This window comes from Penicillium canariense, assembly GCF_028826845.1.
Source record: "Penicillium canariense strain IBT 26290 chromosome Unknown utg000008l_segment0_segment0, whole genome shotgun sequence".
NCBI classification, from domain to species: domain Eukaryota; kingdom Fungi; phylum Ascomycota; class Eurotiomycetes; order Eurotiales; family Aspergillaceae; genus Penicillium; species Penicillium canariense.
This window is the reverse complement of record NW_026622735.1, coordinates 1,656,362-1,681,485: the sequence shown is the minus strand read 5'-3', so window position 1 is coordinate 1,681,485 and position 25,124 is coordinate 1,656,362. Positions and strand designations below refer to the sequence as shown.

The 25,124-nt window shown below is 55.2% G+C and overlaps 10 protein-coding genes across 10 annotated transcripts; 7 read left to right on the top strand and 3 right to left on the bottom strand.

Annotated features, from left to right (window-relative positions):
• Positions 1–728: 728 nt before the first annotated feature.
• N7482_010549 (nucleoside deaminase) lies at positions 729–1,217 on the top strand (the record flags this gene model as incomplete). The annotated part of the gene is made up of 1 exon (XM_056692673.1): positions 729–1,217. One exon carries the CDS (start codon positions 729–731, stop codon positions 1,215–1,217), a length of 489 nt encoding a protein of 162 aa, XP_056538630.1.
• Positions 1,218–2,911: 1,694 nt separating this feature from the next.
• Positions 2,912–3,478, top strand: N7482_010548 (uncharacterized protein; the record flags this gene model as incomplete). The annotated part of the gene is made up of 1 exon (XM_056692672.1): positions 2,912–3,478. The coding sequence occupies one exon, from the start codon at positions 2,912–2,914 to the stop codon at positions 3,476–3,478; it is 567 nt and encodes a 188-aa protein (XP_056538629.1).
• Positions 3,479–4,987: 1,509 nt separating this feature from the next.
• On the top strand, positions 4,988–9,294 carry N7482_010547 (putative ABC multidrug transporter; the record flags this gene model as incomplete). The annotated part of the gene is made up of 3 exons (XM_056692671.1): positions 4,988–6,724; positions 6,773–8,296; positions 8,317–9,294. 3 exons carry the CDS (start codon positions 4,988–4,990, stop codon positions 9,292–9,294), a joined length of 4,239 nt encoding a protein of 1,412 aa, XP_056538628.1.
• A 782-nt stretch (positions 9,295–10,076) lies between these two features.
• On the top strand, positions 10,077–11,679 carry N7482_010546 (MFS general substrate transporter; the record flags this gene model as incomplete). The annotated part of the gene is made up of 4 exons (XM_056692670.1): positions 10,077–10,914; positions 10,997–11,129; positions 11,180–11,418; positions 11,486–11,679. Coding segments are annotated over 4 exons (1,404 nt in total), but the record flags the coding sequence as incomplete, so codon positions are not given.
• Positions 11,680–12,026: 347 nt separating this feature from the next.
• Positions 12,027–12,458, bottom strand: N7482_010545 (ATPase inhibitor; the record flags this gene model as incomplete). Its single annotated transcript, XM_056692669.1, has 3 exons — positions 12,027–12,066; positions 12,135–12,347; positions 12,409–12,458. 3 exons carry the CDS (start codon positions 12,456–12,458, stop codon positions 12,027–12,029), a joined length of 303 nt encoding a protein of 100 aa, XP_056538626.1.
• A 644-nt stretch (positions 12,459–13,102) lies between these two features.
• N7482_010544 (putative MFS transporter) lies at positions 13,103–14,770 on the bottom strand (the record flags this gene model as incomplete). Its single annotated transcript, XM_056692668.1, is given in 4 exon segments — positions 13,103–14,002; positions 14,016–14,180; positions 14,252–14,510; positions 14,565–14,770. The coding sequence occupies 4 exon segments, from the start codon at positions 14,768–14,770 to the stop codon at positions 13,103–13,105; spliced, it is 1,530 nt and encodes a 509-aa protein (XP_056538625.1).
• A 3,291-nt stretch (positions 14,771–18,061) lies between these two features.
• Positions 18,062–20,298, top strand: N7482_010543 (uncharacterized protein; the record flags this gene model as incomplete). The annotated part of the gene is made up of 6 exons (XM_056692667.1): positions 18,062–18,283; positions 18,334–18,505; positions 18,568–18,735; positions 18,800–19,302; positions 19,360–19,494; positions 19,546–20,298. 6 exons carry the CDS (start codon positions 18,062–18,064, stop codon positions 20,296–20,298), a joined length of 1,953 nt encoding a protein of 650 aa, XP_056538624.1.
• A 689-nt stretch (positions 20,299–20,987) lies between these two features.
• Positions 20,988–21,821, top strand: N7482_010542 (esterase/lipase family protein; the record flags this gene model as incomplete). The annotated part of the gene is made up of 1 exon (XM_056692666.1): positions 20,988–21,821. One exon carries the CDS (start codon positions 20,988–20,990, stop codon positions 21,819–21,821), a length of 834 nt encoding a protein of 277 aa, XP_056538623.1.
• A 1,335-nt stretch (positions 21,822–23,156) lies between these two features.
• On the top strand, positions 23,157–23,646 carry N7482_010541 (DUF3759 domain-containing protein; the record flags this gene model as incomplete). Its single annotated transcript, XM_056692665.1, has 2 exons — positions 23,157–23,172; positions 23,270–23,646. The coding sequence occupies 2 exons, from the start codon at positions 23,157–23,159 to the stop codon at positions 23,644–23,646; spliced, it is 393 nt and encodes a 130-aa protein (XP_056538622.1).
• Positions 23,647–24,246: 600 nt separating this feature from the next.
• On the bottom strand, positions 24,247–24,834 carry N7482_010540 (uncharacterized protein; the record flags this gene model as incomplete). Its single annotated transcript, XM_056692664.1, has 1 exon — positions 24,247–24,834. One exon carries the CDS (start codon positions 24,832–24,834, stop codon positions 24,247–24,249), a length of 588 nt encoding a protein of 195 aa, XP_056538621.1.
• Between the last annotated feature and the right edge of the window lie 290 nt (positions 24,835–25,124).

Genomic DNA, 25,124 nt, shown 5'->3' with positions numbered 1-25,124 from the left:
TCCTGTAGCTTGGTTTTGAATTTGGCTTCCTGGCGACGCTTCTTATCGTCCTCGCGCTTTTCAATTCCGCATTCAGTGCCTCTAGGGAGGCCCTTTTTTTTTTTTTTTTTTTTTTTTTTTTTTTTTTTATTATAAAGAGAACGCAATCTCTTCAATCTAATAGCGAAGCAATATCATCATTTTGTTCTAGGTCACCTTATGCGGATTCGCACGGTTCTATGTGACGGAGAAGCTCTTCATCTTTCAGATCGGCTGGGGACTTATTCGCAAGTCAGTGAGTGCGTGGGCTCACATGAGGGAAGTGTTTGCGGGGTTGTCTGACCACATTGAAGCTATACCAGATCCGGATAGGAAAGAATTAGCGTCAGTTTGATTTATTGCAGCTTACCCTTTTTATAGCTACGGTAGGCTCAAAAGTATATGCAAAGTTAGTAAGCACTGGAGCGGAAGTACTAGAGGTGCAATATTTTTTTTGGTCTGTCGCTGTCCGTCTCTTCATGACAATGAGCGCACGGGTCCTGCTATAGCGTCGTTCCTGTGTGTTGGCTTATAGCATCCTCCATTCGGAGACGCGGGCCGCTTTGACTGATAACGATAAAATTTGGTTCAACCTTTCCGCCCCTGCTTCCCACCTTACAATCTCCCGAGCACCCCTCTCAGGAAGAAGTCATCCATACCACGGTTTGATACACCCAGTGCGAAATCCTCGACTACTATACTAGAGCAAAATGCTGTCTAGTACAGATATTGGCTACTTGCGTCGGTGTGTGAAGCTAGCCCGTGAGGCGCTTGATGCGGGTGATGATCCGTTTGGGTCAGTGCTCGTAGATGCTACGGGCAATATTCTCAGAGAGGACCGCAACCGGACCAGGACCGAAGCAGATATCACCCTACACCCGGAACTCATACTGGCTGTTTGGGCCCGGAAGCATATGGCCCCCGCCGACCGCGCCGCTGCCACCATCTACACTTCTGGTGAACACTGTCCAATGTGCGCAACTGCCCACGCCTATGCCGGGTTGGGACGGATCGTGTATGCTACTTCGACTGCTCAGCTTGTACAGTGGAAGACGGAGTTGGGTGTGAAAGCTGGCCCGGTTATTCCACTCTCGATTAACCAGGTTGCGCCGGGTCTGATTGTTGATGGCCCCGCTCCCGGTCTGGACGAGGAGATTTATGAGCTACATCGGAAGCAGGCTCGAACTAGAGCCGAATAATAGGTACCTTACCGCGAACCCGAATGAGGAGCTTAGGTGCCTCCCAAACGTGCTATAACGAAAATGGTTGCAATGTTCAGGAGGCCCGTGGAAATTGTCCAGTGTTTTACAATGACTCATTACTCTGAAATCAAATACAGTACATTCTGAAACGTGATACGGCTAAGCAGGGGTTGTTGATGGAGTAACCCATTACGGATTAAAGTGGTTCTAGGTACGGGCCGAGAAACGATCGGTGTGTGTCTAGAGGGGCATCAGATTTCGACTCGCACTGTACTAGTACATGTAATCTGCCATGCATGCTTGGACCCCGACGCTTTCGAGTTGACATCAGCCCCGTCTAACATAACCGCACGATTTGCTGGTCATCGATGGGATCTTGGTATATGGTAACCATCTTATTCCTTCTCCTCTTCCTCACTCTCAACACACTTTAAACCATGTTCATTAGCGCCGATTTTTATACTCTGAGTTCTCGAGCTTGTATTGTCGACCCACCGCCTCTTTCCACCTATCCTTTATCTCGACCTTCGTGAACCCTCACCGTGGCCTACCCTTTACGCGGCCACTACTTTTTGAAAATTTTGAACCTCTACTTTCTTCTTATATTCAAAACATTTTTCACGCTACTTATCTTCAAGGGCGAGACTTGCGAGAATTAACATGGTACTCGTGCTTCGCGCCTCGTTGAACGCAATGAAACGCTAAAGTTGACAAGTCGATTTCACGTATATATGGCATCAAGCCCGATATATCGACTGCTTTGATTCATGTATAGGGCAACTTCATCTCTGTGTATACTATCCACTGCCAAAGTTTTGGTTATACTGACAGTCTCACTTAGACACATACCTGCCTTCCCTTCTCCGTGAGCTTGCTCGAGAAAGCTATTCTATCCTCGGCCGCTATCGCAGTTTCAATCTACTGTGGTATCCTCTCGAGCCCTCGAGCTCCTTGTCCCACGTGCTCATCGAGGCTTCCTGTTCCATTCTTCACCATCAACCCGACTCTGTTCACCATTCTGTTCAAACCCTCCGCCCCACCTTCTCCGAGGTTGCTCACCCATTCACAAACCGCCTTCTTCCCTCACTGTAAGCCCATCTCTACGCCTGATTCCACTCATTGCCTCTTCTTCATCCTAGACAGTATTTGCCCCTTGTCCTCGCCATTTCTTTGACTTTCGATATCCCCCCGCAAGTCGGCTTCATCAACATCATGGCAGTGCGAGAATGTGTGAAATGCCATAGGGAATTTGCCCTTGACGACTTCAGGTCTTCTAACAACCCGTATCGAATCTGCACCTGGTGCTGCAGATGTCGCGCGGCTGGCAATGAGGTGAGTCTCTCAGTACCTTTCGAGTTGCCCACAAATGAACTCATCTTGCTAGGGTCATAGGCGCTATGAGCAGAGAAAAAAAGAGAGGCTCGCTGTAAGTAATGCTAAAATGTTGGGTCCTGCTATCGAGACCCGACGTTTGGGAATTGCTTCCAGGGTTCAGAGGCAGTCCCGGATGATTTCGCCACCGGTCAAACACTGGGCAGTTCTTGGTCAGAGAAAAACCTCCAATGTCGTAACAAGTAAGTCATGATCTTTCTAGTTTTCTCTTAAAAGGCAATCCTGTTCTAAAAAAAAATTTAGGTGCTGGTGGTAGTCCCGTACTGTCCGTCTTGACATCTCCCTTTTCTCTAACGCCCATGCAACTATCAGGTTGGCATGTAGAAACTCTCCCTCAATTGGAAGACACCCAGTCCGGTCCCTCCAACGGCCATACCCTCGGCTTTGTGGCTGACGCGCTTAATGCATACTATATCGAGCGAGCATCACGCCATAAGACCTCCCGATTTGAAGACCCCGACAATAAAACGTCCGAGGACGATACTCCGGAGCACAATTTATCCGATGATGAGGCCTCCGATGATGGGACCTCCGAGAGTGAAGCATCTAGGGACAAAATGCCACAGGATGGGGACGATCAGGATGAAGAACTACGGTCCTTTGATAGTCGTAATGAAGAGAATTACGAACTCGAAGACGAGACGAACTCTGACTCCTCCGCGACACGATACTTTACCTGCCTGCACTGCAGCGTTGTGCGGCCAATCAATCTCTCTGACCTTGGGAGCATATGTCTTTATTGCCTCGAGCAGAAGATGTATTGCGTGAAAGGCGACCATGAAAATTTCGAGTCTGAGTTCTTCGACTCCAACGGTGATGGGCATGCAGTTTGCAAACAGTGCCACATTGTCCCAGAACCCACCTGATTTTTTTGACTGGCTGACGCCACTTGCTCGGATAAAGGGGCGTCGCTGCGGATTGTCCAATGTAATTCTGCGATGGGGTGGCTGGCAGCTGATCGGGCTAGTCCCGGAGCGCCCTGAATTGTTTCTAATTCTGGCTGTTCTTAGTCCCTACTGCTTTGTGGATTTTTGTCTTTCGAACTTGCAGTCCGTCTTCTCATGTTTTTATTCCACTTCAATTACTGATACAGCACTTATCTACGGCAATGTCATGTTTACTTTCGGGTTGTACAATTGCTGCTGATGTATGACTGACTGATGTAGACGATTGTTTGTCCTCCTCGCATGCCCCTGCTGATAAGGTAATTAAGTTGGAGACTAATCAGCTACATTCGTTCCCCTTCAGACGGCGCAGGCGGACTTGCAGTTAAACTCCTTCCCGCCCAGTAAAAGAACCTCAGTCAGCAACACCCACACGATTTGCGGATGATGATGATGATGATGATGATGATGATGATGATGCCTTGAGAAACTACCCGAAATATGTATCGAGAAAAGGGCTAGGCGACCTGCTGACCAAAGAACAAGCATGGCCGTAGTCAACACCAGTAGATCTGACGCCGCCGGACGGCGATCTTGCGCCAAGCGGGAAAAGGAGATCATTAGGATTAGACCAGTCAATTGGGGCCCATCGGAGAGATTGATACTCCGACACAATCTACCCTAACAGCTGTAATTGGTCTGCCGGGGAGGACCACGCGGAAAAGGCCGCGAAACTAAATGGCCGGAACCCCCATTTCCGCTGACTCAGCGGGCCGCCGCAAAGCCCGATCGCCGTGGAAAGTACAATGGCCAGTCACCTTCTCGCCTCGGCCTCTTGGCATTCCGTGCAACGAGGTGGATTGACTGATCAGTCAGTTGGCAGTGGATATACGGATAAACAATCAAGTGTGCCAGCACGCCGACTTGATTCCAGAAGACCGGGCTGATTATTGCAACATCCCCCGTCGCAGTGTCGCCCGCGGCGCACGAGCAACGCCAACAGAGATTAGTATCAGGTCCACCATTTGCGACAAGGCGTGTCCAAGTTAGTCAACTAGGCCCTGATGTGTCAGCGGAAGGGAATCCCTGGTCCCCTCCGTGTTGCCTTCTTGGGTCGTCGGAGGCTCCACAGCTTGTTCGGTTCGGGGCAGAGATTTCGACCGTGCGTGGACCACTGTGGGTCTGCCGGCCCGCTACGGCGCAAATAGTAGGCCTGACCAGGGGTTTCCGAAACAACATGTGCTTGTTGACTACGGTTTGCACCGCAATGCGTGGCCGCAGAGCTGCAGGTAACCCCGGTCAAGATAGCAAAGTCCGGTCGAAGCGGGCTATTCTTCGGCACGGAGGTTCGGCCACAGCTACCGCCGTCTGTCTTAAAGGTCCGGACCCACTCCGAGTGTAGGAGTATTATATGCCGGTATAAAGATATGGATGTGCCACAGGTGCGCGTCTTCCTCGCTTTCATGTGCGCAATCCCTCTCTCTCTCAACCATGGAGAGTCCCACTAAACACTCGTCCCCGCCAGGGTCGATAGAAGTCAAAGATGTGACCGTGAGTGCTGCTGCTACGGTCCTCGGTGACGAGACTCCTCTCAAGATCACCCCCTCGCACAGTCAGCACAACGAATGGAGCCTGCTGCAACGGGTTCAACAACAACATGAGCGGGACCTGGCCTCCGGATTCAAGCGTCAGGAGCTTGGTGTGACCTGGCAAAATCTCAGTGTCGACGTTATTAGCGCGGAGGCGGCCGTCAATGAGAACGTCTTCTCACAGTTTAATATCCCCCAGCATATCAAGGAATCCCGCAGCAAGCCCCCACTTCGCACCATCCTGAACAAGAGCCATGGCTGCGTCAAGCCCGGCGAGATGCTTTTGGTGCTAGGCCGTCCTGGCTCCGGTTGTACAACGCTGCTGAAGATGCTTGCCAACCGTCGAGGCGGATACAGGGCCGTGGAAGGAGATGTCCGATTTGGCTCGCTATCCCCCCAGGAGGCCAGCCAGTATCGAGGCCAGATTGTCATGAACACCGAGGAGGAGCTATTCTTTCCGACCTTGACAGTCGGACAAACCATGGACTTTGCAACTCGCCTCAAGGTCCCCTTCCACCTGCCGAACGGTACCGACTCTCCCGAAGCGTACAAAGACGAAGCGAAGAAGTTCTTGATGGAATCAATGGGAATCTCCCACACGGAAAACACCAAGGTCGGTAACGAGTACGTTCGTGGTGTCTCGGGTGGTGAGCGCAAGCGCGTCTCAATCATCGAATGCCTCGCCACCCGCGGATCCGTCTTTTGCTGGGATAACAGTACCCGTGGCCTGGATGCCAGCACCGCTCTGGAGTGGACCAAGGCTATCCGTGCCATGACTGATACCCTGGGCCTGTCAACCATTGTCACCCTCTACCAGGCCGGGAATGGTATATATGAGCTCTTTGACAAGGTGCTGGTCCTGGACGAGGGCGAACAGGTGTACTACGGCCCTCGTGAACAGGCCCGGCCGTTCATGGAGGAGGCTGGCTTCATCTGCCGCGATGGTTCCAACGTCGCCGATTTCCTTACTGGTGTCACTGTTCCCACTGAACGCCGCATCCGCGAAGGATACGAAAATCGCTTCCCCCGAAACAAGGACACACTTCGCCAGGCGTACGAAAAGTCCTCCATCTACACGAACATGGTCTCAGAGTACGACTACCCGAACTCCGAAGCTGCACGCGAATGCACCCGAGACTTCAAGGAGGGCGTGGCCTTCGAGACCTCCCAACATCTCCCCAAGAACAGTCCTCTGACTGTTAGCTTTACCGAGCAGGTCAAGGCCTGTATCGCCCGGCAATACCAGATCATTTGGGGTGACAAGGCGACGTTCATCATCAAGCAGGTTGCCACCCTGATGCAAGCTTTGATTGCTGGTTCCCTCTTCTATAGCGCCCCTGATAATTCGGGTGGTCTGTTCGTCAAGTCTGGTGCCCTTTTCTTCTCTCTGTTGTATAACAGTTTGCTTGCCATGTCCGAGGTAACAGACTCCTTCGAGGGTCGTCCAGTCCTAGTCAAGCACAAGAGCTTCGCTATGTTCCACCCCGCCGCTTTCTGCATTGCCCAAATCGCCGCCGATATCCCCGTATTGTTGTTCCAGATCAGCGTCTTCTCGCTGGTCGTCTACTTCATGGTTGGCTTGACAATGTCTGCGGGAGCCTTCTTTACCTACTGGATTTTGGTCTTCGCCACTACTATGGTAAGTCGACTATCTTGATGACTACTTCAATAACCTAACATTCCACAGTGCATGACCGCCCTCTTCCGCGCGGTTGGTGCTCTCTTCTCCACATTCGATGGTGCTTCCAAGGTTTCCGGTTTCCTCATCTCGGCGTTGATCATGTACACTGGCTATATGATTCAAAAGCCCCAGATGCACCCGTGGTTCAGCTGGATTTTCTGGATAAACCCGCTAGCCTACGGCTTTGAGGCTCTCCTGGCCAGCGAATTCCATGGGAAAGTCATCCCCTGTGTCGGAAACAATATCGTTCCGCAAGGCCCCGGTTACGACAACGCTGCGCACCAGTCTTGTGCTGGTGTCGGCGGTGCCATCCAGGGCAACACCTATGTCACCGGCGATCAGTATCTCGCCTCGCTCTCTTACAACCACTCTCATCTCTGGCGCAACTTCGGTATCAACTGGGCTTGGTGGGTTTTATTTGTGGCGGTCACTATCATTGCCACTTCTAGGTGGAAGTCCCCTTCGGAGAGTGGAAGCTGCCTAGTTATTCCCCGTGAGCGACTGAGCCAACACCAGCAGAACGCTCCCACCGACGAAGAGTCGCAGGTGCAAGAGAAGTCGAAGAAGCCATCTGAAGGTGATGCCCAGGAAGAGAATAACATTAACAGCCAGTTGGTCCGCAACACTTCCGTGTTCACCTGGAAGAATCTGTGCTACACCGTGAAGACCCCTACCGGTGATCGCATGTTACTCGACAACATTTATGGGTGGGTCAAGCCTGGTATGCTAGGTGCCCTGATGGGTTCCTCCGGTGCTGGCAAGACTACTCTGCTCGATGTTCTGGCACAGCGTAAGACCGAGGGTACCATCAAGGGCTCGATCATGGTAGACGGCCGCCCTCTGCCTGTTTCCTTCCAGCGTTCTGCCGGCTACTGTGAGCAGCTTGATGTTTTGGAGCCATTTGCCACCGTCCGGGAATCTCTCGAGTTCTCTGCCCTCTTGCGGCAGAGCCGGGATGTGCCCCGCGAGGAGAAGCTGAAGTATGTCGACACTATCATCAATCTCCTAGAGCTGCACGATATTGCTGATACCCTCATCGGTCGCATCGGTGCTGGTCTGAGTGTCGAGCAGCGCAAGCGTGTCACCATTGGTGTCGAGCTTGTTTCTAAGCCCAGCATTTTGATTTTCCTGGACGAGCCTACCTCCGGTCTCGATGGACAATCCGCCTACAACACCGTTCGTTTCTTGCGAAAGCTCGCCGACGTCGGCCAAGCTGTTCTCGTTACTATTCACCAGCCCTCCGCTCAACTCTTTGCTGAATTCGACACTCTCCTTCTGCTTGCCCGGGGTGGCAAGACCGTGTACTTTGGAGATATTGGCGATAACGGCCAGACTGTTAAGGACTACTTCAACCGCTATGGCGCCCCGTGCCCCAACACTACCAACCCGGCCGAGCACATGATTGACGTTGTCTCGGGTCACCTCAGCCAAGGTCGTGACTGGAATCAGGTCTGGCTGGAGTCGCCCGAGCACCAGAAGGCCCTCCAGGAGCTTGACCAGATTGTCGATGCCGCTGCTGCGAGCCCCCCGGTACGCTCGACGATGGACAGGAATTCGCGACCTCAATCTGGGAGCAGACGAAGCTCGTGACGATTCGCATGAGCACGGCCCTATTCCGCAACACAGATTATGTCAACAACAAGTTCGCCTTGCACATCGGTTCGGCCATTTTCAACGGATTCACTTTCTGGAAGATCGGCGATAGCGTCGGTGATATGCAGCTGCGTTTGTTCACGATCTTCAACTTCATCTTCGTTGCCCCTGGTGTGATCAACCAGCTGCAGCCGCTCTTCCTAGAACGCCGCGCGATCTACGAGCAGCGCGAGAAGAAGTCGAAGATGTATTCCTGGTGGGCCTTCGTGACCGCCCTCGTCTCCTCGGAGATCCCTTACCTCTGCATCTGCGGCGTACTGTACTTCGTGTGCTGGTACTGGACGGTGGGCGGCGACACTGCCTCCAGCAAGTCCGGCGCCACTTTCTTCATGATGCTGCTCTATGAGTTTGTGTACACCGGTATCGGCCAGTTCGTTGCCGCGTACGCGCCCAACGCCACCTTCGCCTCGCTGGTGAACCCCCTGATCATCGGAACCCTGGTGTCGTTCTGTGGTGTCCTCGTGCCGTACGCGCAAATCCAGGAATTCTGGCGCTACTGGATCTACTGGCTGAACCCGTTCAACTACCTGATGGGCGGCCTGCTGGTCTTCAACGTGTGGGACACCGACGTCAACTGCAAGGAGAGCGAGTACGCCATTTTCAATCCGCGCAACGGCAGCACCTGCGGCAATTACTTGACCTCCTACATGGAGACCATCGGCATGCGCATGAACCTGGTCAACCCGGATGCGACCGAGAGCTGCCGCGTGTGCCAGTACACGCATGGCAGCGACTACTTGTATACCCTCAACCTTAAGGAGTACTACTACGGCTGGCGGGACATTGGCATCGTGGCTATCTTCGTGGTTAGCTCGTATTCATTGGTGTATCTGCTCATGAAGCTGCGGACTAAGGCTTCCAAGAAAGCCGAGTAGAGTTGCATGGGGGCAAAGAATCATAGACTTGGATAGATTTCTTAGACGGATAGTTCTCGGCGTTGCATATATCGCAAACTAATCAGATTATTCATATTGCATATGGCCATTTGGTTTTTATTTTATTTTCACCCCTCCTTTCTAAAGTGGAATCCTCGTACTATCTGTCCTTGCCTCATGAAAGATGGCAACTTGCCATTCGTCTAATTTTCCGAAATGCCTGATCATCTAGACTCTTGACTCCTCTTACGCCACCCTCGCCTACCTTCCATCAAAGCGCTTCTACTACCGGACCGCACTCGATTATGGTCTCTCTCTATGAGGGCAGCCATCCTCTTTCTCAATTTTCACCCTGAAAGAGGCCATCCTTAGTCTGGGTCGAGAGAGTTCACCAAAATACCCTCTTACCGTGGGCATGTCGGGGGCCCGTTCCGGGATAGTTGCACAAGTGGGGATGCATGTCTCATAGTCCACGGCCAATAGCCAATGCCACCAGCGCTGTCGACACCCCAGAGTCGCCTGCCCGCCCGCATCGACCCTACTTCTCCAATGTGCTTAGCCAAAAGAGAAGCATCCCAGACGTCTCCAAATCTTCCAGCACCCAATCGCGCGTTTCCCCCCGGCCAATCCATGCGCGGCCACCATCCGGACATGGCGCCATGAGTCACCCGAGGTCGTGTGTCCGGATCGGACAATAGAAGAAGATCCATAGCTTTCATAGTTCCATAGTTCCCTAGTTCCATCCGGAAGGGCACTTTCCTTTTCTTTGCCTGGTTCCCAGCCTCTGCTACAGCTCCACCCTCTATACCACCGGCGGAATGACCTCGTCCCAACCGAGCCCCATCACCATGCACGATGAAGAAAGACCACCCCAAACCGCATTCTCCATCCTCGAACCACCTGCCTCCCTCTCCGCCATCACCACACACACGACACACCTTCGCCGGCCGGAGCCCGAAGACACCTTCCCCGATGGCGGGACCCGCTCCTGGCTCGTCATCCTGGGCTCTTTCTGTCTCCTCATGGCCAGCTACGGGATGATGAACTCCACCGGCATGCTGCAGAGCTACTTTGCAACGCACCAGCTAGCCGGGTACTCGACCAGCGCGGTTGGCTGGATCCCCGGGCTCTTCACGTTCTTCGGGCTGAGTCTCAGCGTGCAGATTGGGCCCATGTTCGACCGGTACGGACCGACGGGCATCTTGGTCGCTGGGTCGTGCTGCTATGTCACTGGGCTGCTGTTGCTCGCGGAGTGCCGGTTGTACTGGCACTTTATGCTCACGCTGGGCGTGCTGATGGGCTCGGGCGCGGCGCTGCTGAGTACCGCGGCGATGGCGGCGGTGCCGCAGTGGTTTGATCGGCGGGTTGGGCTGGCGATGGGGACGGCGATGGCGGGTGCCGGGCTGGGCGGGGTGACGTTCCCGTTGGTGCTGCGCGCGGCGTTGACGCGGGTTGGGTACCGCTGGGCGATGCGGTTGCTGGCGTTGATGGTGGCGGTCATGTGTGGGGTGGGCATTGGGTTAGTGCGGTCGCGGTTGCCGAGGGGCTTGAGCAGGTCCAGTATCAATTTGAGGGCCTTTCAGGACTCGCGGTTTACTTGGTTGACGCTGGGGACGTTTGGTGAGTCGGCCGCGCGAGAGGGAGAAGGAATGGGGAGAGAGAGATGGAGAGGGAGTGGGGAGAGATGCTGATGCGCGTGTAGGACTCGAGCTGGAGGTCTTTGCGGGCCTGGGTCTTTATCCCACGTACGTCGTGATGCAGGGTTTTAGCGTGTCAACGAGCGTGATTCTTCTTTCGGTGCAGAATGTGTTGAGTCTCGCTTTCCCCGGGCGCGCGTGTGCTATACTCGACTCACACTAGACTGACTACGGACTCCGACGGACAGCTTCTCCACGCTCGGTCGCCTCATGGCTGGGGCGATCGCGGATAGATACGGGCGAATCAACACGCAAGCCGGGCTCGTCTGCCTGGGTGCGCTCGCCATCTTCGCCATCTGGCTCCCCTTCGGTAACACGCTGCCGGGTCTGTACGTCTTTAGCTGCGTGTTCGGGCTGGCGTCCGGATCCTTTTTGAGCCTGGCGCCGGCATGCATTGGGCAGATCTCCAAGGCCAGTGAAGTCGGGGGTCGGTTTGGGATTTGTTAATCCATTGTGAGCTTGGCGTGCGTGAGATCCCGTTTGCGTGCATGAAGAGCTGGAATGCGCCGACGCTGACTCTGTTAGTACCCTCGTTTGCATTCCCATTGGTGGTGAGATGCTCGAGAAGGTGGGCAGCCGTGCCATGGTTGCGTATCTGGGGAGTGTCTTGATTGTCTCGCTGGGCATGTTCGTAATGGCGCGGTGGGCGAGCCTGAGTTATCGATGGCGGTGGCAGGCCATGATCTAGTCCTTTCACTCCCCGTGAGGTTTGCTTTCCCCAACTGGGTAGAAGGATTTGTGGGGTATGGAAGTGATCAACACGATGCAATTTGGCATTTCCATTGGGGTTTAAGAATATAAACACGGTATCGAACACAATGGCCGCGCCCGCAACGGCTATGGCGCTTCCAGGGCGGCAAATATAGTGGCAGACAGCAGGACCTTCATCAGAGATGCATGAAGAGGAGGGAGACCTGCTATCTTGGTCATAGATCAAGTCCAAGCAATTCAAACGAACGAGGGAAACGGTGGACCTTGGGGGCCCACAGGACGCGAGTCAAGGAAGTATATGAAAAACGAGAGATCACGCGGCAGTTAGTTTTGCTCGCCACCTTGGGTCTTCGCCAGTTCTTCCCTACACCAAACACCGTTAGCACAGCAATCCCACCAATAGAACAGGCGTAAGATCTTGTGGTGTCATACAGGTGCCGATCCAGCTCCTCCATGTGTTTCTGCGACTCCTTCATCTTCATGCGCAGACGCTCGATCCTACAGAGCCCAATGATTAGCACCGCTCTGCTCCGCAGACCCCACGATCCACCCCATCGCCGAGGGGAAAACACGCACTTCTCCACCTCCTGCTGCCGAATGTACATAGCCTCCTGGGCGGCCTCGCGCCGCTGGAACTGGTCCTTCCTGTGGTTGCGCAGTCAGCGATGGGATGACGTCATGCATTCCCGAGGTCGCAGCGACATACTCGGCTAGAAAGCCCCGCGCCTTGGGCGCGCCCGTGTCGCCTGCACCCATGATGGATGGGGCTGCCGTGAATGATCGGATTAGGGCTGGAGTCGATGCGGATGTGCGAAGGATGGGGCGGGAGAGGCGTTGCATGGTGAATGAAGCGGGCTGGGGGATGGTCTGGGGGGAGGTTGGGAGATGGATGAGAGGTGGGGATGTGGTGGGGAGAGACGGAGTATTGATCGAGGAAATGCGCAGCACAGTTGGTTATTCGTGAGACCGTGCAGTTGTGTAAGATAGTCCCCGGCTGGTAGGGGGCGAAGTTGAAGAGACGGAAACGGTCGGCCTTTATAGCCGGGGCCAGCTCAGGGAGGAAGTCGAGGTACGCCGAGGGCCGTTCTGGACAGACGCGGACTGGACGAGTCATGGGCTTGCCACTGGGCTGGTAGTCAGTAGTCATGGCCATATCGAGGAATCGGGTTGCCTACTTCGTCGTGCCATCCTTGGCCCGATCTTCCATGCGGAGAGGAGAGGCTTTCCCCGCACGTTCCACTCGGCCAGTCGGGAAGTCTGAAGGGGCTGGGGTGCTGGACCATCAGGGGCATGGGGGCCATTCTAGGCCGCTGATGGCACCACCGTGAACTAGGAGAGGGGCATTCAAAAGCACAACAAAATCGATCTCATTGCTATCTTGCATATCTGGCGTATAGCCCCTACACCACAAAACGGAAGCCCTTCTGCAACCGCCTCGCCGCCGCCACATCGATGCCCTCCAGGTCCGCTGTCACCTGCAGTCTTCGCAGCTCCTTCTCCGTCAACTGCACCTCCTCGTTCTCCAATCTCTCCTGCCGCTTGTTCAGCGTCCGCAGATTAAAGTACATAAACAGCCCCATCAACAGGCCGATGACCTGCAACGCAATGCACACCCCCATCGCGGTATAGTATTGCGGCGCTTCGGCGTCAAGGTAGGTATACGGCGTCCAGATACTGGCCGAGTTGCCGATGGAATTGATGAATGCGTAGGCGGCGGCGCGCTTGGCGGGCGGGCGGGGCAGCGCGTTCGCAATCCATGAGTAGAGCGTGCCGTTCTGCGCGAACACGAAGATCATCAGGAAGAAGGAGAAGTAGCGCGGGCCGAAGCTGCTGGTGGTCATGAAGAGGATGAAGCCCACGATGGTGATGGGGATCGGGTATGCGAAGAACCAGAAGCGGACGCCCATCTTGTCGGACATCCACGAGTGCGCGAGGCTGTACATCACCATGAAGACGTATGGCGGGGCCACCAGCAGGAGGGAAATCGTGTTGTTGTAGTGGAGGGTCTTCGTCAGCGTGGGGAAGAAGTTCTGGAAGCCGGCCGCGCCGGTGATGCACATGTATGCGATCGCCAGCACGTAGGTCTTGATGTCGGTCATGGCCAGCTTGAGGCCCTTCAGCTGGCTCATGCCACCTTGCTCGTCCGTATCGGCCTCCGCGGCGTCCACGGCCAGGCGTCGCCTGGCGATGCGGCGCATCTCGGGCGACAGCAGCTTCCACGTCTCCGGGAAGTCCGGGAGGAGGACACAGATCCCTAGGCCGACAAAGACGGTGACGCTGCCTTCGATGATGTATAGCCACTGCCACGCCGACAGGCCGCGTTTCCCCCTTGAGGCCGCTCAGGATGCCAGCCGCGATCAGGTTGCCGAAGGCGCCGCTCAGCAGGGAGCCGGAGTAGAAGATACTCATGCGGAAGGCCAATTCATTCTTCGTGTACCATTTGGACAGGTAGAATAGGACACCGGCGAAGAAAGGAGCCTCTGGAAACGACAGGTATTAGCGGTGAGACACATCATCACTCCCCCTCCATGGGGGCTCAACGTACCGACCAACCCCAGCAGAAATCGGCACGCGACGATCGCGCCATAGCTCTTGACCTGGCTGGTCAGGGCCGACACTAATCCCCACGCCACAACAAAGAACCCCAAGTACAGCGATGGCCGTCCCATATAGTTCAGCAGCAAGTTGCTCGGCACCTGCATTAGAATGTATGCCACGAACAGGATTGACAAGCCCGTATGGTACTGCGTATCCGTTAAATGAAGATCCTCCGTGAGACCCTGGAGCTTCGCTGCAGCGTAGTTATTTCTACCGGCGCATTAGTTTCCAGCCGGCAATCCCCCCTCGGCGGTATCCACTCACCGATCAATGTAATTTAAAAGATAGACCAGCACGACCAGCGGCATGATCAGTGAATCGATCCGCCGCAGCAGTTTCTTCTCGAGCAGCTTCTCCTCTTCCGTCAGCGCAGTCAGATGTATGACCTCATCATGGGTGATGTCAGCCTTTTCACCCATTGTGACGGAGTCGGGGACGAGGTGGTCGGTAGTCTCCATGGTCGGTGCCATGGTGGGTGGTAGAAACAGGAAAAGGCCCCTGATCGCAACCAGAGAAGGCAAACAGGAGATCAGCAATGAAATCAATCTGCACCCACCGCGACTCCCGGGTGGGGAGGGACATCGTTTTATGTTCACGCGGCAGGGAGGGGGAACGTGTCGCCGCCTAGTCAGTGTGTGACCATAGCCAACACGGGATGCTGCCCATCGAGGTGCGCGGCAATCGCAGTTACCCCGTCCTCCCCTCGCGGGTTATGGGGACGAAAGTGCGTGGGGGAAGAGAAGACCTACGCCACAACCAATGAGTGCTGCGGGCAAGAAGAATGTGGAGTGACCCGAGGCTCGACAGTGTCATGCCTCTGCGTCTGACGGGGCTGATAGGACGATACTCCGGGCCCCCACGGTGGAGGCGGGAGCCATGCGCCACGAAAAGTCCGGGGGAAGCTTCCCCCACGGGCACACGTCTGGCACGGGCCCAGTCCGGGGAGGACGACATGGCGGGTTTCGTGTCTGGCTCGGACTTGGTCCGCGGGCTGAATGATCAGCCGTGGGCCGCCCGTGGGGTTTGAGTTTGCTGGGCCGTCTTTGACTTTGGAGGCGAGTTCGCGGGGTTTGGTGAAAGCGAGTTCCAAGGTGGGCAGCTGTGGATGCCATGAGGGCGGATGAAGCCCGTGGTCATTGGATAGGTGACATATATCTTGCGTAGAAGCGTAAATTTGCGTCGGTGGAACGGTGGAACCAGACTGGAGAGGACGCCGAAGCTTTCTCGGGCATGAAACCTGTACATGGCTGTACCGGATAGCCACATGAATCCAAAACAAGATCCCTGTCGCTGAGCCGATGCCACACGTTGGGGCATCTTCCTCTCTGAGTTTCACTGCCAAGCCGCCTCTTCTTCTGATTGCCCCAATGCCCGAGACAATCCCCGACAAGCAATCATTCGCCACAGCTTGACCCAGCCACCAGCGGTGTCGCACTTGCTCCGAAGGGTCCCTGCATCCAACCCTTCTACTCGGCCTTTCTCCTAAGCTGTCGCTGCTGGGTACTCATAGGAGGGAGGCGAGACCGCAGATGCTTGTTGGCTGGATCCCAAAGTCGATCCTTGGCTCACCAGGCGTTACGTGGTCGACCAGAACATCAAAAGCCGGACCATGCCGCGATCTGCCCTGAAGAGCCGTTAGAAAGATAAGCCGAAAAGAATGCCGACCTCTTCGGAAGCATGGCTGGCCATGCTGACGTATTGACTCGGCATCGTCTAGACTCGTCCGTCCAAGCGTCTTCCGCTGCAAGTCATGGAGTTGGGTCCTCTCCAGTATCAACCGATGCAGCCGGGCTGCCAGTCGGGATGAATCCGGTCGGTGGGGGCTTATAGCTGCAGTGGTCGGCCCTTACGACTCGGCCGACATGTCACAGATTGAGAATAGTTCCGCCGGCTGGACATCCATACGCTAGTCTCTCCGAGCACCGGTGAGGAGCAAGTCGGCGACAGACGTGGTGACGTCCAACCATTTTAATCAAAGCCAAAGCATCTCCACGCCCTCCACAGCGTCGGCGCTTTTGGGATTCCATACCTTTTTTCTGGTGCGTTGTGACCGAACAGAATTCCACAGCCACTGCGAGTGGAAGTTCACGTGCCGCCGGAAATCGTCTTTGAGCCGAAGGCCCAGTCCATAGTTTTTCAGAATGACTTATAGAAGTGATGCAGCTTGACGTGGTCATTGATTTGCGTCTTTTTTCTGCAACAAACCAGTCTGTTCTGCTCTGGCCCGCACCATGCGAATCGCTAGCGGCGGGGAGCTTGTCGGGGGCGAACCGGGTTTCTTTGGAGCTGTTCCTGTAGTGGTTGAATAACTATTTCCGGGTCCAAAGGCCAGACGTTCAGTTGTCGCATAGGCTGCGAATGGAACGCTGGTCGATCGCACAAGCCGCACGACGATATTGTGGAAGTCGTGCCGTATCCACTCGTAATTCCACGCCGTTACTACTTAGAGAGTGGAAGAAAGTGTTATATCCCTGGAAAGATTCTCCATCGTTCTTTATACCCAGGAGCCCTTCAATCCAGACCACGCGCATCACAGCGGTCGAGAAACTCGGGTGAGACAACCGAGTCATGGTCGTCGATCGACAGGGGGCAATTTTTGTTAGATCTGCATAGAGGTGGAAATGAAAATCAGAGTATAGTCTAGCCTGTGGCAGTGGATTTTAAGTTCAACCGAGGACTGGATCAGATGTCGGGGGGCGGGCCTGGCCACAGTAAGTATACACCGCGCATCTCTACGAGTGTCGACAGCCGATAATAGAGGGCCCCCTATTATCTCTAAGGAACCTCTATTCTAGCCATTGTCGGGATACCTATTACTGCGCACACCGTTGGCAGGGACTTTCCGAGTTTGGTTCAGTATTATGCTCAGAACAGATGCTGGAGCTCCAAATCTCTTAGGTTGGTTTTGGGGGCCGGCTATCTCGATCCACCAGCGATGCATCATAGTCAATAGTGCCAAGAAGCGGAAAGTTTTCCGGACGACACTTTCTAATTTCTACCGAATTGCTACCGTATCTCAAAAGACCCTCTGGTTCAATGAGCGCTGCATGAGGTCTATTGACAACCTGCAGCAGCAACTTCGCTTGAGTGGAAAGCCGTTGTAGCACTGCAGATGTGGGTCTTGTAGGGACCTCGGCAAGGGGGCAGCTAGGCCTTCTGTCGGTAGTAGGTGCGAGAGGTGCTCGCTAGCTTGAGACTCTAACTGGGCTCCCAGATCTCCACAATTGGCATCCAGTTTCAATTTCATGTTTATGGATGGAAGGTGGTCCAACTATGCGCATTTGAGCAACCTGTCTCCCTACATTCCCCGTCTTTCCGCACGTTCGCCCTGTCCAAAAAAATTAAAAATCGACCAGTCCAACGGCCCTCCAACACCAACCAGCTGCACCCAACAAACTCGTTCCACTTCCAACCGTCAGCCCCTCATTACCTCTTCGAGCGACTGGCAGCAGCTACATCCAATGTTCCACCTGCATCGCGCCAATCGCAAGCTCGCCTAGCGGGCCCAGTCGCCGTGGGCGGGCCCAGCTCCGCCAGCCACAGTGCCGATAGGAATTCCGAGACCTCCAAGCTCCCCCGCCCAACGGCTTCGAAGCTGGTCATAAGCTGACCCAGATTGGATCCCCTGTGGCCTTTGGTTCCACCGCTCTCCCACGCCCCGAGCAGGAGATCTCGGGCTCGATCTGGCCCTCCTAATTCCCGCAGCGCCGTTGGCTCGGCATGTTCTTCTCCCTCCTCCCTCGTCCCAGTGCCGCATCCCCATGGTCGGTGAATCGCAACAAGCTGCCCCCGACTTGCGAGTCAGGAAGGCTCCCAACCGGCAGTCACGCTCCTGCAGAGTCTGCCGGTCCCGCAAAGTCAAGGTATGGAGAAGTGCTCAGGTCGTGACAGGACGGACGGTCCCTCCCGGCCGTTGCCTTGTTCCACTGACGGCCATGTCCATCCCAGCAGGACAGGGGGCTGCCATCGTGTCTCAGTTGGTGGTATGGAATCGTCCGCGACACCCGGCGCTAACGTCGATCCTGATCTCTAGTGTGACCGCGTAAAGCCCTGCCACGCATGCTGCGCCCATGGCTACCCTTCAAAATGCGTGTACGATAATATTCCTGATGAGGAGGCCCGCCCGATCAGCCAAGCCGAGGAAATCCGGAACCTGCGATCGGAGATTCGGGATCTTCGGGCGCGGATAGACGACAAGCATGACGGTATGTAGACATGGAGAAGGCTTCCGCGTTGGTGGCCGTCGACTGACGCATTGCTGCTGCAGGGTCCCGGGTCCAGAATCTCAAGCGGCTGGACCAGCTTGAGAGCTTATTTGAGTCTATTCGCTCGGCCCCGCTTCGGGTTGTGGACTCGCTGGTTCGGGATATTAGGAGTGCACAAAGCGGACTGAAGGATGAAATGGCGACGGTGGGGCCATGGGAGGGTCACAAAGGTACGTCCGAAGGGATTGAGAAGATTAACATAGGCCCCTATCCTAATCTGGCTAATTTCTGCAGCTTATGAGAGCTATGGCTCTCCCGGATCTCTGATGCCCATTCGCGAGCGTCTGAGCAATAGTAGCCCAGAAAGTGACTTCAATGATCCTATCACCGGCGATGATGACGATGATGAATTCGGAGATGGCTTGTCGATAGACGGATCCGACTCGTCGTCTTCGTCGGGCACGGTTTCCATCATGAACTTGCAGCGACCAGCAGTCGATGTGTTTGTCGAGCGCTTTGTGGACGCATTCGCTCCCCAGGTCGACTCCAGGCATGGCCGAGCTGGTGCAATTCGTGCGGCTGCCGGGATCCGCATGTTCTCTCCCCTCATTTCAGATGCATTCGAGGCGGTATCTGTCGCCTTCTTCGGCAGGTCCATCCAGAACAAGCAGATTGAAGCGTCCGGCTTCCGCTTGTACCCGCGTGTGCTGCGGGGATTGCAGGATGCCCTGATGGACCCTGAGCGGTCCAAGGCAGAATCTACGTTGGTGACGGTGACTCTGCTGCTTGCGTTCGAGGTGAGTCTTTCGTGACTGCGAACTCTTAACTGGCGATACATTTCCTGACTCAAGCAGAGCGTGGAACGCACGACTCAACGCGGGGTCTCGGCTCATGTACGGGGTGCGGTGCGCCTGATTGAGCATCGCGGCCCTGAGAATCACATGTACGGGGTCGAGCATCTCCTCTTCACCGAGCTACGTCCATACTGGGTATGCTGTTCGGTCGCCTCGCTCTTCCACGAATGGTACTAACAGCTACAGATTGGCGGCGCGCTGGCGGCTCGCCAGCCCTCCTTCCTTGCCCGCGAAGAATGGAAGACTATCCCCTGGTCGGCTGGAACGACTAAGAAGGACATTTTACATCATCTTATCGATGTTGCCACCGAAGTGCCCGGCTTGCTGGCACAATCCGATGCATTCAGCGAAGCACAACAGTCATCCGTGATGGGTGCACAGGAAATGGCCGTCAAACAAGCGGCCCTTTGGAACGGCATCACCGAATGTATGGCGCAGTTCCAGCAGTGGTATGCTGATTGGGTCGAGTGCTATCCCGACGGGTCGATCCAAGAATCCGAGCAGACGGGGGAGCAGGACTTCCCGATCTTCAAGCGGCGGGACCTGCGCACAGGCGCGATCTACGCGCCGACAAAGTTCTCCTACCCCAATCTCCTCTTAGCGCAGACCATGTGCGTGTACTACGCCGTCCGGCTCATCCTGTCCACCATCGATACTCGCCCAGAAGACCGGGTCACGCCCATAGAGCAGTACGAATTGGGATGTGGCATCTGCCGAACCTTGGAATGGTATATTCTGACTGCGCCGGGCAACATGATCAACCGGCTTGCCTTTCCGACTCGAGTCGCGTGGGAGGCATTCCCTGACGGCGGCCCTGAGCGCGCGTTTATGGTCGAGGTGTTGCATCTGGTGGAGAAACGCCATGCTCTCGGCCTTTGGGGTAGTGCGATGCCCGAGCTGTCCGTGCGAGAGAACTCCCCCCTCAATTCCGACCTTTAGTTCTTGTGCGGTGTCACTTTTGCGACTTCTGCATGGCGGTTCGCTTATGCGGTGATGTGGGCATGACTAGTATTAATTTCCACCATATCACGAGAGAGATATCCCTTGAGCGAGTTTGGCGCTTGGCCTTGAATGAAAACCAAAACCACACAATTCTTGCATTCGGCTGCGATCCATCGTACAATTCCATTGTTTTGCTTCTCATCCCAACACGTCAGATGATGAAGACTACTTCGGATGCTGATAGGGCCCCCCAAATCATTTCTGGTTGTGACACCTCTCCTCGGGCGGGCCAGACGCAGTTGATGCACCACGCAGGTCTGACAGCCTCGCCATTCTACGAGGCCCTCGATGAATGATCATTGGGCCCGCGTGCAACATCCCCCACCACGCCGCCCTGCCACTAGCCCCGATCAGAGTGTGGGGACCTGCACGGCACGCGAGGTTGGCCAGTCACAGCGCAGCAGGCCCGATCAACAACCGATAGTTCCAGGCACGGATGGACCCGAGCGAGCTGATTGCGCTGAAGGGAAAAAAAGGAGAGAGCAACCTCGGGAGATCGTGCTCTCCCCGTTGACCACCCAACAATAAAACTCCGGCCGTGACTCAATCCACGGGTTGCTCAGCCCTATTCCCTCCCTTCCACTCTTACCGCCAATAGAGGGCTTATCAATTCTATCATCACCAGAATGCCCTCTCTCCGCACACTCCTTGTCTCCTCCCTGCTAGCGGCCTCCGCGGCTGCGGCCACAAGCATCAACGACTTCTCCTGCACCTCCGACTCGAACCCGGTCGTCCTGTTGCACGGCCTGGGCGCCACTTTCTACGAGGACCTGAACTACCTGCAGTACTGGCTGCAGAACCAGGGCTACTGCACCTATTCCCTGACCTATGGTGCCTACGACGGCTTCCCGTTCCTCGGCGGCCTGAAGCCGATCAGCGAGTCCGCGCCCGAGATCGCCGCGTACATCAAGGAGGTCGTGGCGAAGACCGGCAAGAGCAAGGTCAACCTGGTCGGCCACTCCGAGGGCGCGTTCCAGGCGCTGTACGTGCCCAAGTTCGAGGGTGTCAGCCAGCTCATCGACAAGATCGCGTCGATCGCGCCGCCCACGCACGCGACCACCTTCGCCGGCATCTACGAGCTGGCCTACCTATTCGGCAATACGTCGCGCGCGGTGACCAGCGACGTCCTGCAGACCGTGGGCTGTGGCGCGTGCGACGATCTGGGCCCCGATGGCGCGGCTATCACGCGGTTGAATGACGGCACGCCGATCGTGCAGGAGGGCAACAAGGTGACGATCATCGCGTCCAGGAGCGACGAGCTGGTCACCCCGCCCACGACCTCCTTCATCCACGAGGATGGCGTGACCAACCGCTGGATCCAGGATATTTGCCCGCTCGACCCGGTCGGCCATATTGGCGAGGCGTACGATCTGAATGTGTGGAACCTGGTGAAGAATGTGCTAGATGACACCCCGAACCGCAAGTTTATTTGTCTGCTTGGGTCCCCTGGTAAGGTGTAAATGCTGCCTGTGGGCATGTCCCTTGGACCGGGATTATTTCATTCGTTGTACATACGTAATTGTTCATCATAGTATATTTTGCATGGTCGCGTCGCTCGGCCCATTGGGACTTGGGAATTTTCCAGCTGTAATATAGAGCCTGTCGATACTGTAACATGCCCCTCGTTTTCATTGTGTGCATATCTGGCCTGCATGCATGAATCGAGCGTGCATTCCGATCTGATCGGTTTGCACGTGGTTCCGCGTGCACAGTATTTAGCTATCCACGCATGCTTTTTCGACTGGCAGCAAGGTAAGCCAGTGCGGTTGAACGTGTTGAGACAAACTTGGTGCTCTAGGCATTGAATTCCTTTGTTTTTGTTTACGTCATCTAGCACTAATTAACCCCGGCTTTGTGATAAGCCGGGCGGATCCTCGAGGCCACGCCAGTACGGAGAGAATTGGACCAATGCCCTTCACACTCCCGGCCACGGTGGGCGACTGGGGGGGACCATCGACGTCTAAAGGCGCTTTGCATGCTACAATCCCGCGACCCCGCGATGGTTACTGATATTCTGCCTGGACTCGCAACTAATCCAAACATGACACTACGGCTCGCTCTTCACGCCCTCAAGCCGTATCCTGCATAATTCCGACAGTACATGGCCACGCTCCACTGGCAGATACAACTCTATTGCAGATCGAAGGATCTTTCACCCCCGGCCTCGCTCCTTACACACTTGTACCCCCGTGTCACCTCACCACTGCGCCCTCACACTCTCCAACCCCTCCGACCTCCTGAACCCACGATCTGATGGGACGCGAGTTCCGGTAGCCGGTATGGTCCGCGAAGCTTGGGAGCGATGGGCCAATCAACACTCCACCAGAAAGTACCCCACACCTCAAAGGAGTATAGCCAGATCAGAAAACAGAGAACCACATCGAAGGATGGCGCTCCCGCCAATGTCATGTTCGATCGACGCTAATTGGCTCCGCTTAAGCTTGCCTTAACTTGGCTGCTAATTAGCGGCGTTTCAGGGGGGTCGATTGGACCAGACTTTCTCTGACTGGACTTTGATTGGTTTGGCTTGTCTCAGAAGCTGAGCGGGGGTCGGCAAGCCGGAAGTTGTCATGATTGTTTCCAACGATAATAGTATGTACCAATCGAACAAGAGGGACCCTCGTACAGTGCGGACGTGGCTCTGTCGTCCACAGTCAGACCAGTGACCAGACTCCTCCGGGTATAAGAGGCGTAATCCCCCGCCCTTCCACCCCGTCGTCATCTGTTGACTTATCCATCCACGACCATCCACACGCCCCATCACCAATCCTTCACACTACAATCACACCGTCGCCATGGGCTTCTTTGACAGTAGGTGCTTCGAATCCTGCCATTCATTGCCACTGCACTCCATCCTGGGTTTCCCACGATATCTGACACTGACACTCTCTTCTCACCCGTCCCGCAGACGATTCCGAGGAGTACCGTCACCACGAAGTGATGACCAATCGCCCTCACGAGGCGAAGTGGTCCCACGAGCTGATCGGCGGTGCCGCAGCCTACGAGGCCATGAAAGCCTACGAAGACCATGAGGCTCGCAACGGTACCCATGCCCGGACACTCTACTCCCCTGATACGTACGCAGACCAGGCCACTGACATCTTTTTGGATACAGGCCAGATTGACAACCATGCCAAGGCCAAGGAGGTTGTCGCCGGCCTCATCGGCGCCTTCGTCGACCGCGAGGTGGAGACGAAGGGACTGGACTTCGTCGACCGCGAGAAGGCCAAGCGCCACGCTCGCGAGCGTGCTGAGCACCAGATGGAGCAGAGCGGCCGCTGGTAGATGGTGATACCATTGCCAGCCATGGAAACTCAATGGGGAATAAGACATGAAACACGGGGTATGAACGGGAAGTCGTCTGTATCAAATCGATTTACGCGAGATGCGAATGAATGGATGATGCCTGGTAGCTCAGATGTAACGGGCACTGCGTCCCTGAGGCTGGAAATAGTACTCTCTCACGCTGCGGAAGTAGACCCAGATATGTATTCCTGATCCATTTAGGTATTGTTAACAGTCATTCAATCCACTTGAAGTAGAATGACCGCACGGGTGTAGAGACGGGTTTCGCCATCGTTCAGCAACTTCATTGGCGAGCGGGAGCTCGCACTTCGAAGACTTTTTTACTCGTCACTATAAACAAGAAATGCAGAATCGTCGCCGGGGGCGTAAAAAGCGAATAAAATGGTACAGAGCATGTTAGAAGGGGAGGAGAGTGGAAAAGGAGAAAGGAGGGGGTTATTTCGCGGTGGTTTCCTCTGAATGTAAATTCAATATCTTCGCAGCTACCGCATAATGGCTCTGTCCTGAGGATGACTGGAATCCTTGGTTCTCTGCGTAGATCAATATGTCGGATATTTCACAGTGCGCTTGACGGACTAGCTACAGCTTGCTCGAAAGGCCATCCGCCAGATCGCGCGCCATCGCTTCCTCAACTTGCTCCTTGGAGGCCATGATCCACGCGTCTACCCAGCCTTCGCCATCCCTCCAGAGTGAACGTGATCCTGAGCTCTCTTGATCGTTCCAGATCTGCTTATACTCCGCCTCCGAGAAATACAAAGCCTCTCCTGTGCTGAATCCAGCGAGGATCAACGCATCCGGGTCCCCTCTGCAACAAGCACAGCCCTCCTCTGCAGATTCAGGAAGAGTGATAGAGCCGGTGTCTAAGCCTTCCAGGAGGGTCTGATATGGTGGACCGTAGAGCTTGTCAAAGACGTCGTCAAGAGTGAGGTGCAGCAGACGCAGGTGAAACGGCGCATGTTCGGTTTGGCAGCGACGGCCGCACTGAAGATAGTGACTTCCCAAGACATTCAGGTGGGCCTGGCCTTCGTAGATGGCGTGGTCAATGATGTATTCACCGGTAGAAGACACGGAGACTGTCAGGCCCGGAGTGAGGTCAATGATGGCTTGGATCGCCTCCGCCAAGGGCAGATCGGGGATCTTGTCAATGTATGATTGGAGTTGGGCCATTTTGACAGATGGGTTGTTTTGGGTGTGGGTGAAGGACGGAGAGCGGTGAATGGCGATTGGGAGAAGTTGGAGATTATAAATTCAGGAGCATGTCAGCGAATGCCCGTGAGAAGGTGTCGTCATGGCGGTTTGAGGCTCTGCGCTCTGCTGTGCTCCTCCGCTTGGTGCCACGAATCATCCTCGGCCCGCGAACACCTCCCCACCCGGTCGAAGCTCGTTGGCGAAAAGAATTTGAATCACAATCCCGAGCATCTTTGCAACCACATGAGCTAGCTACGAGCTGCTCATCC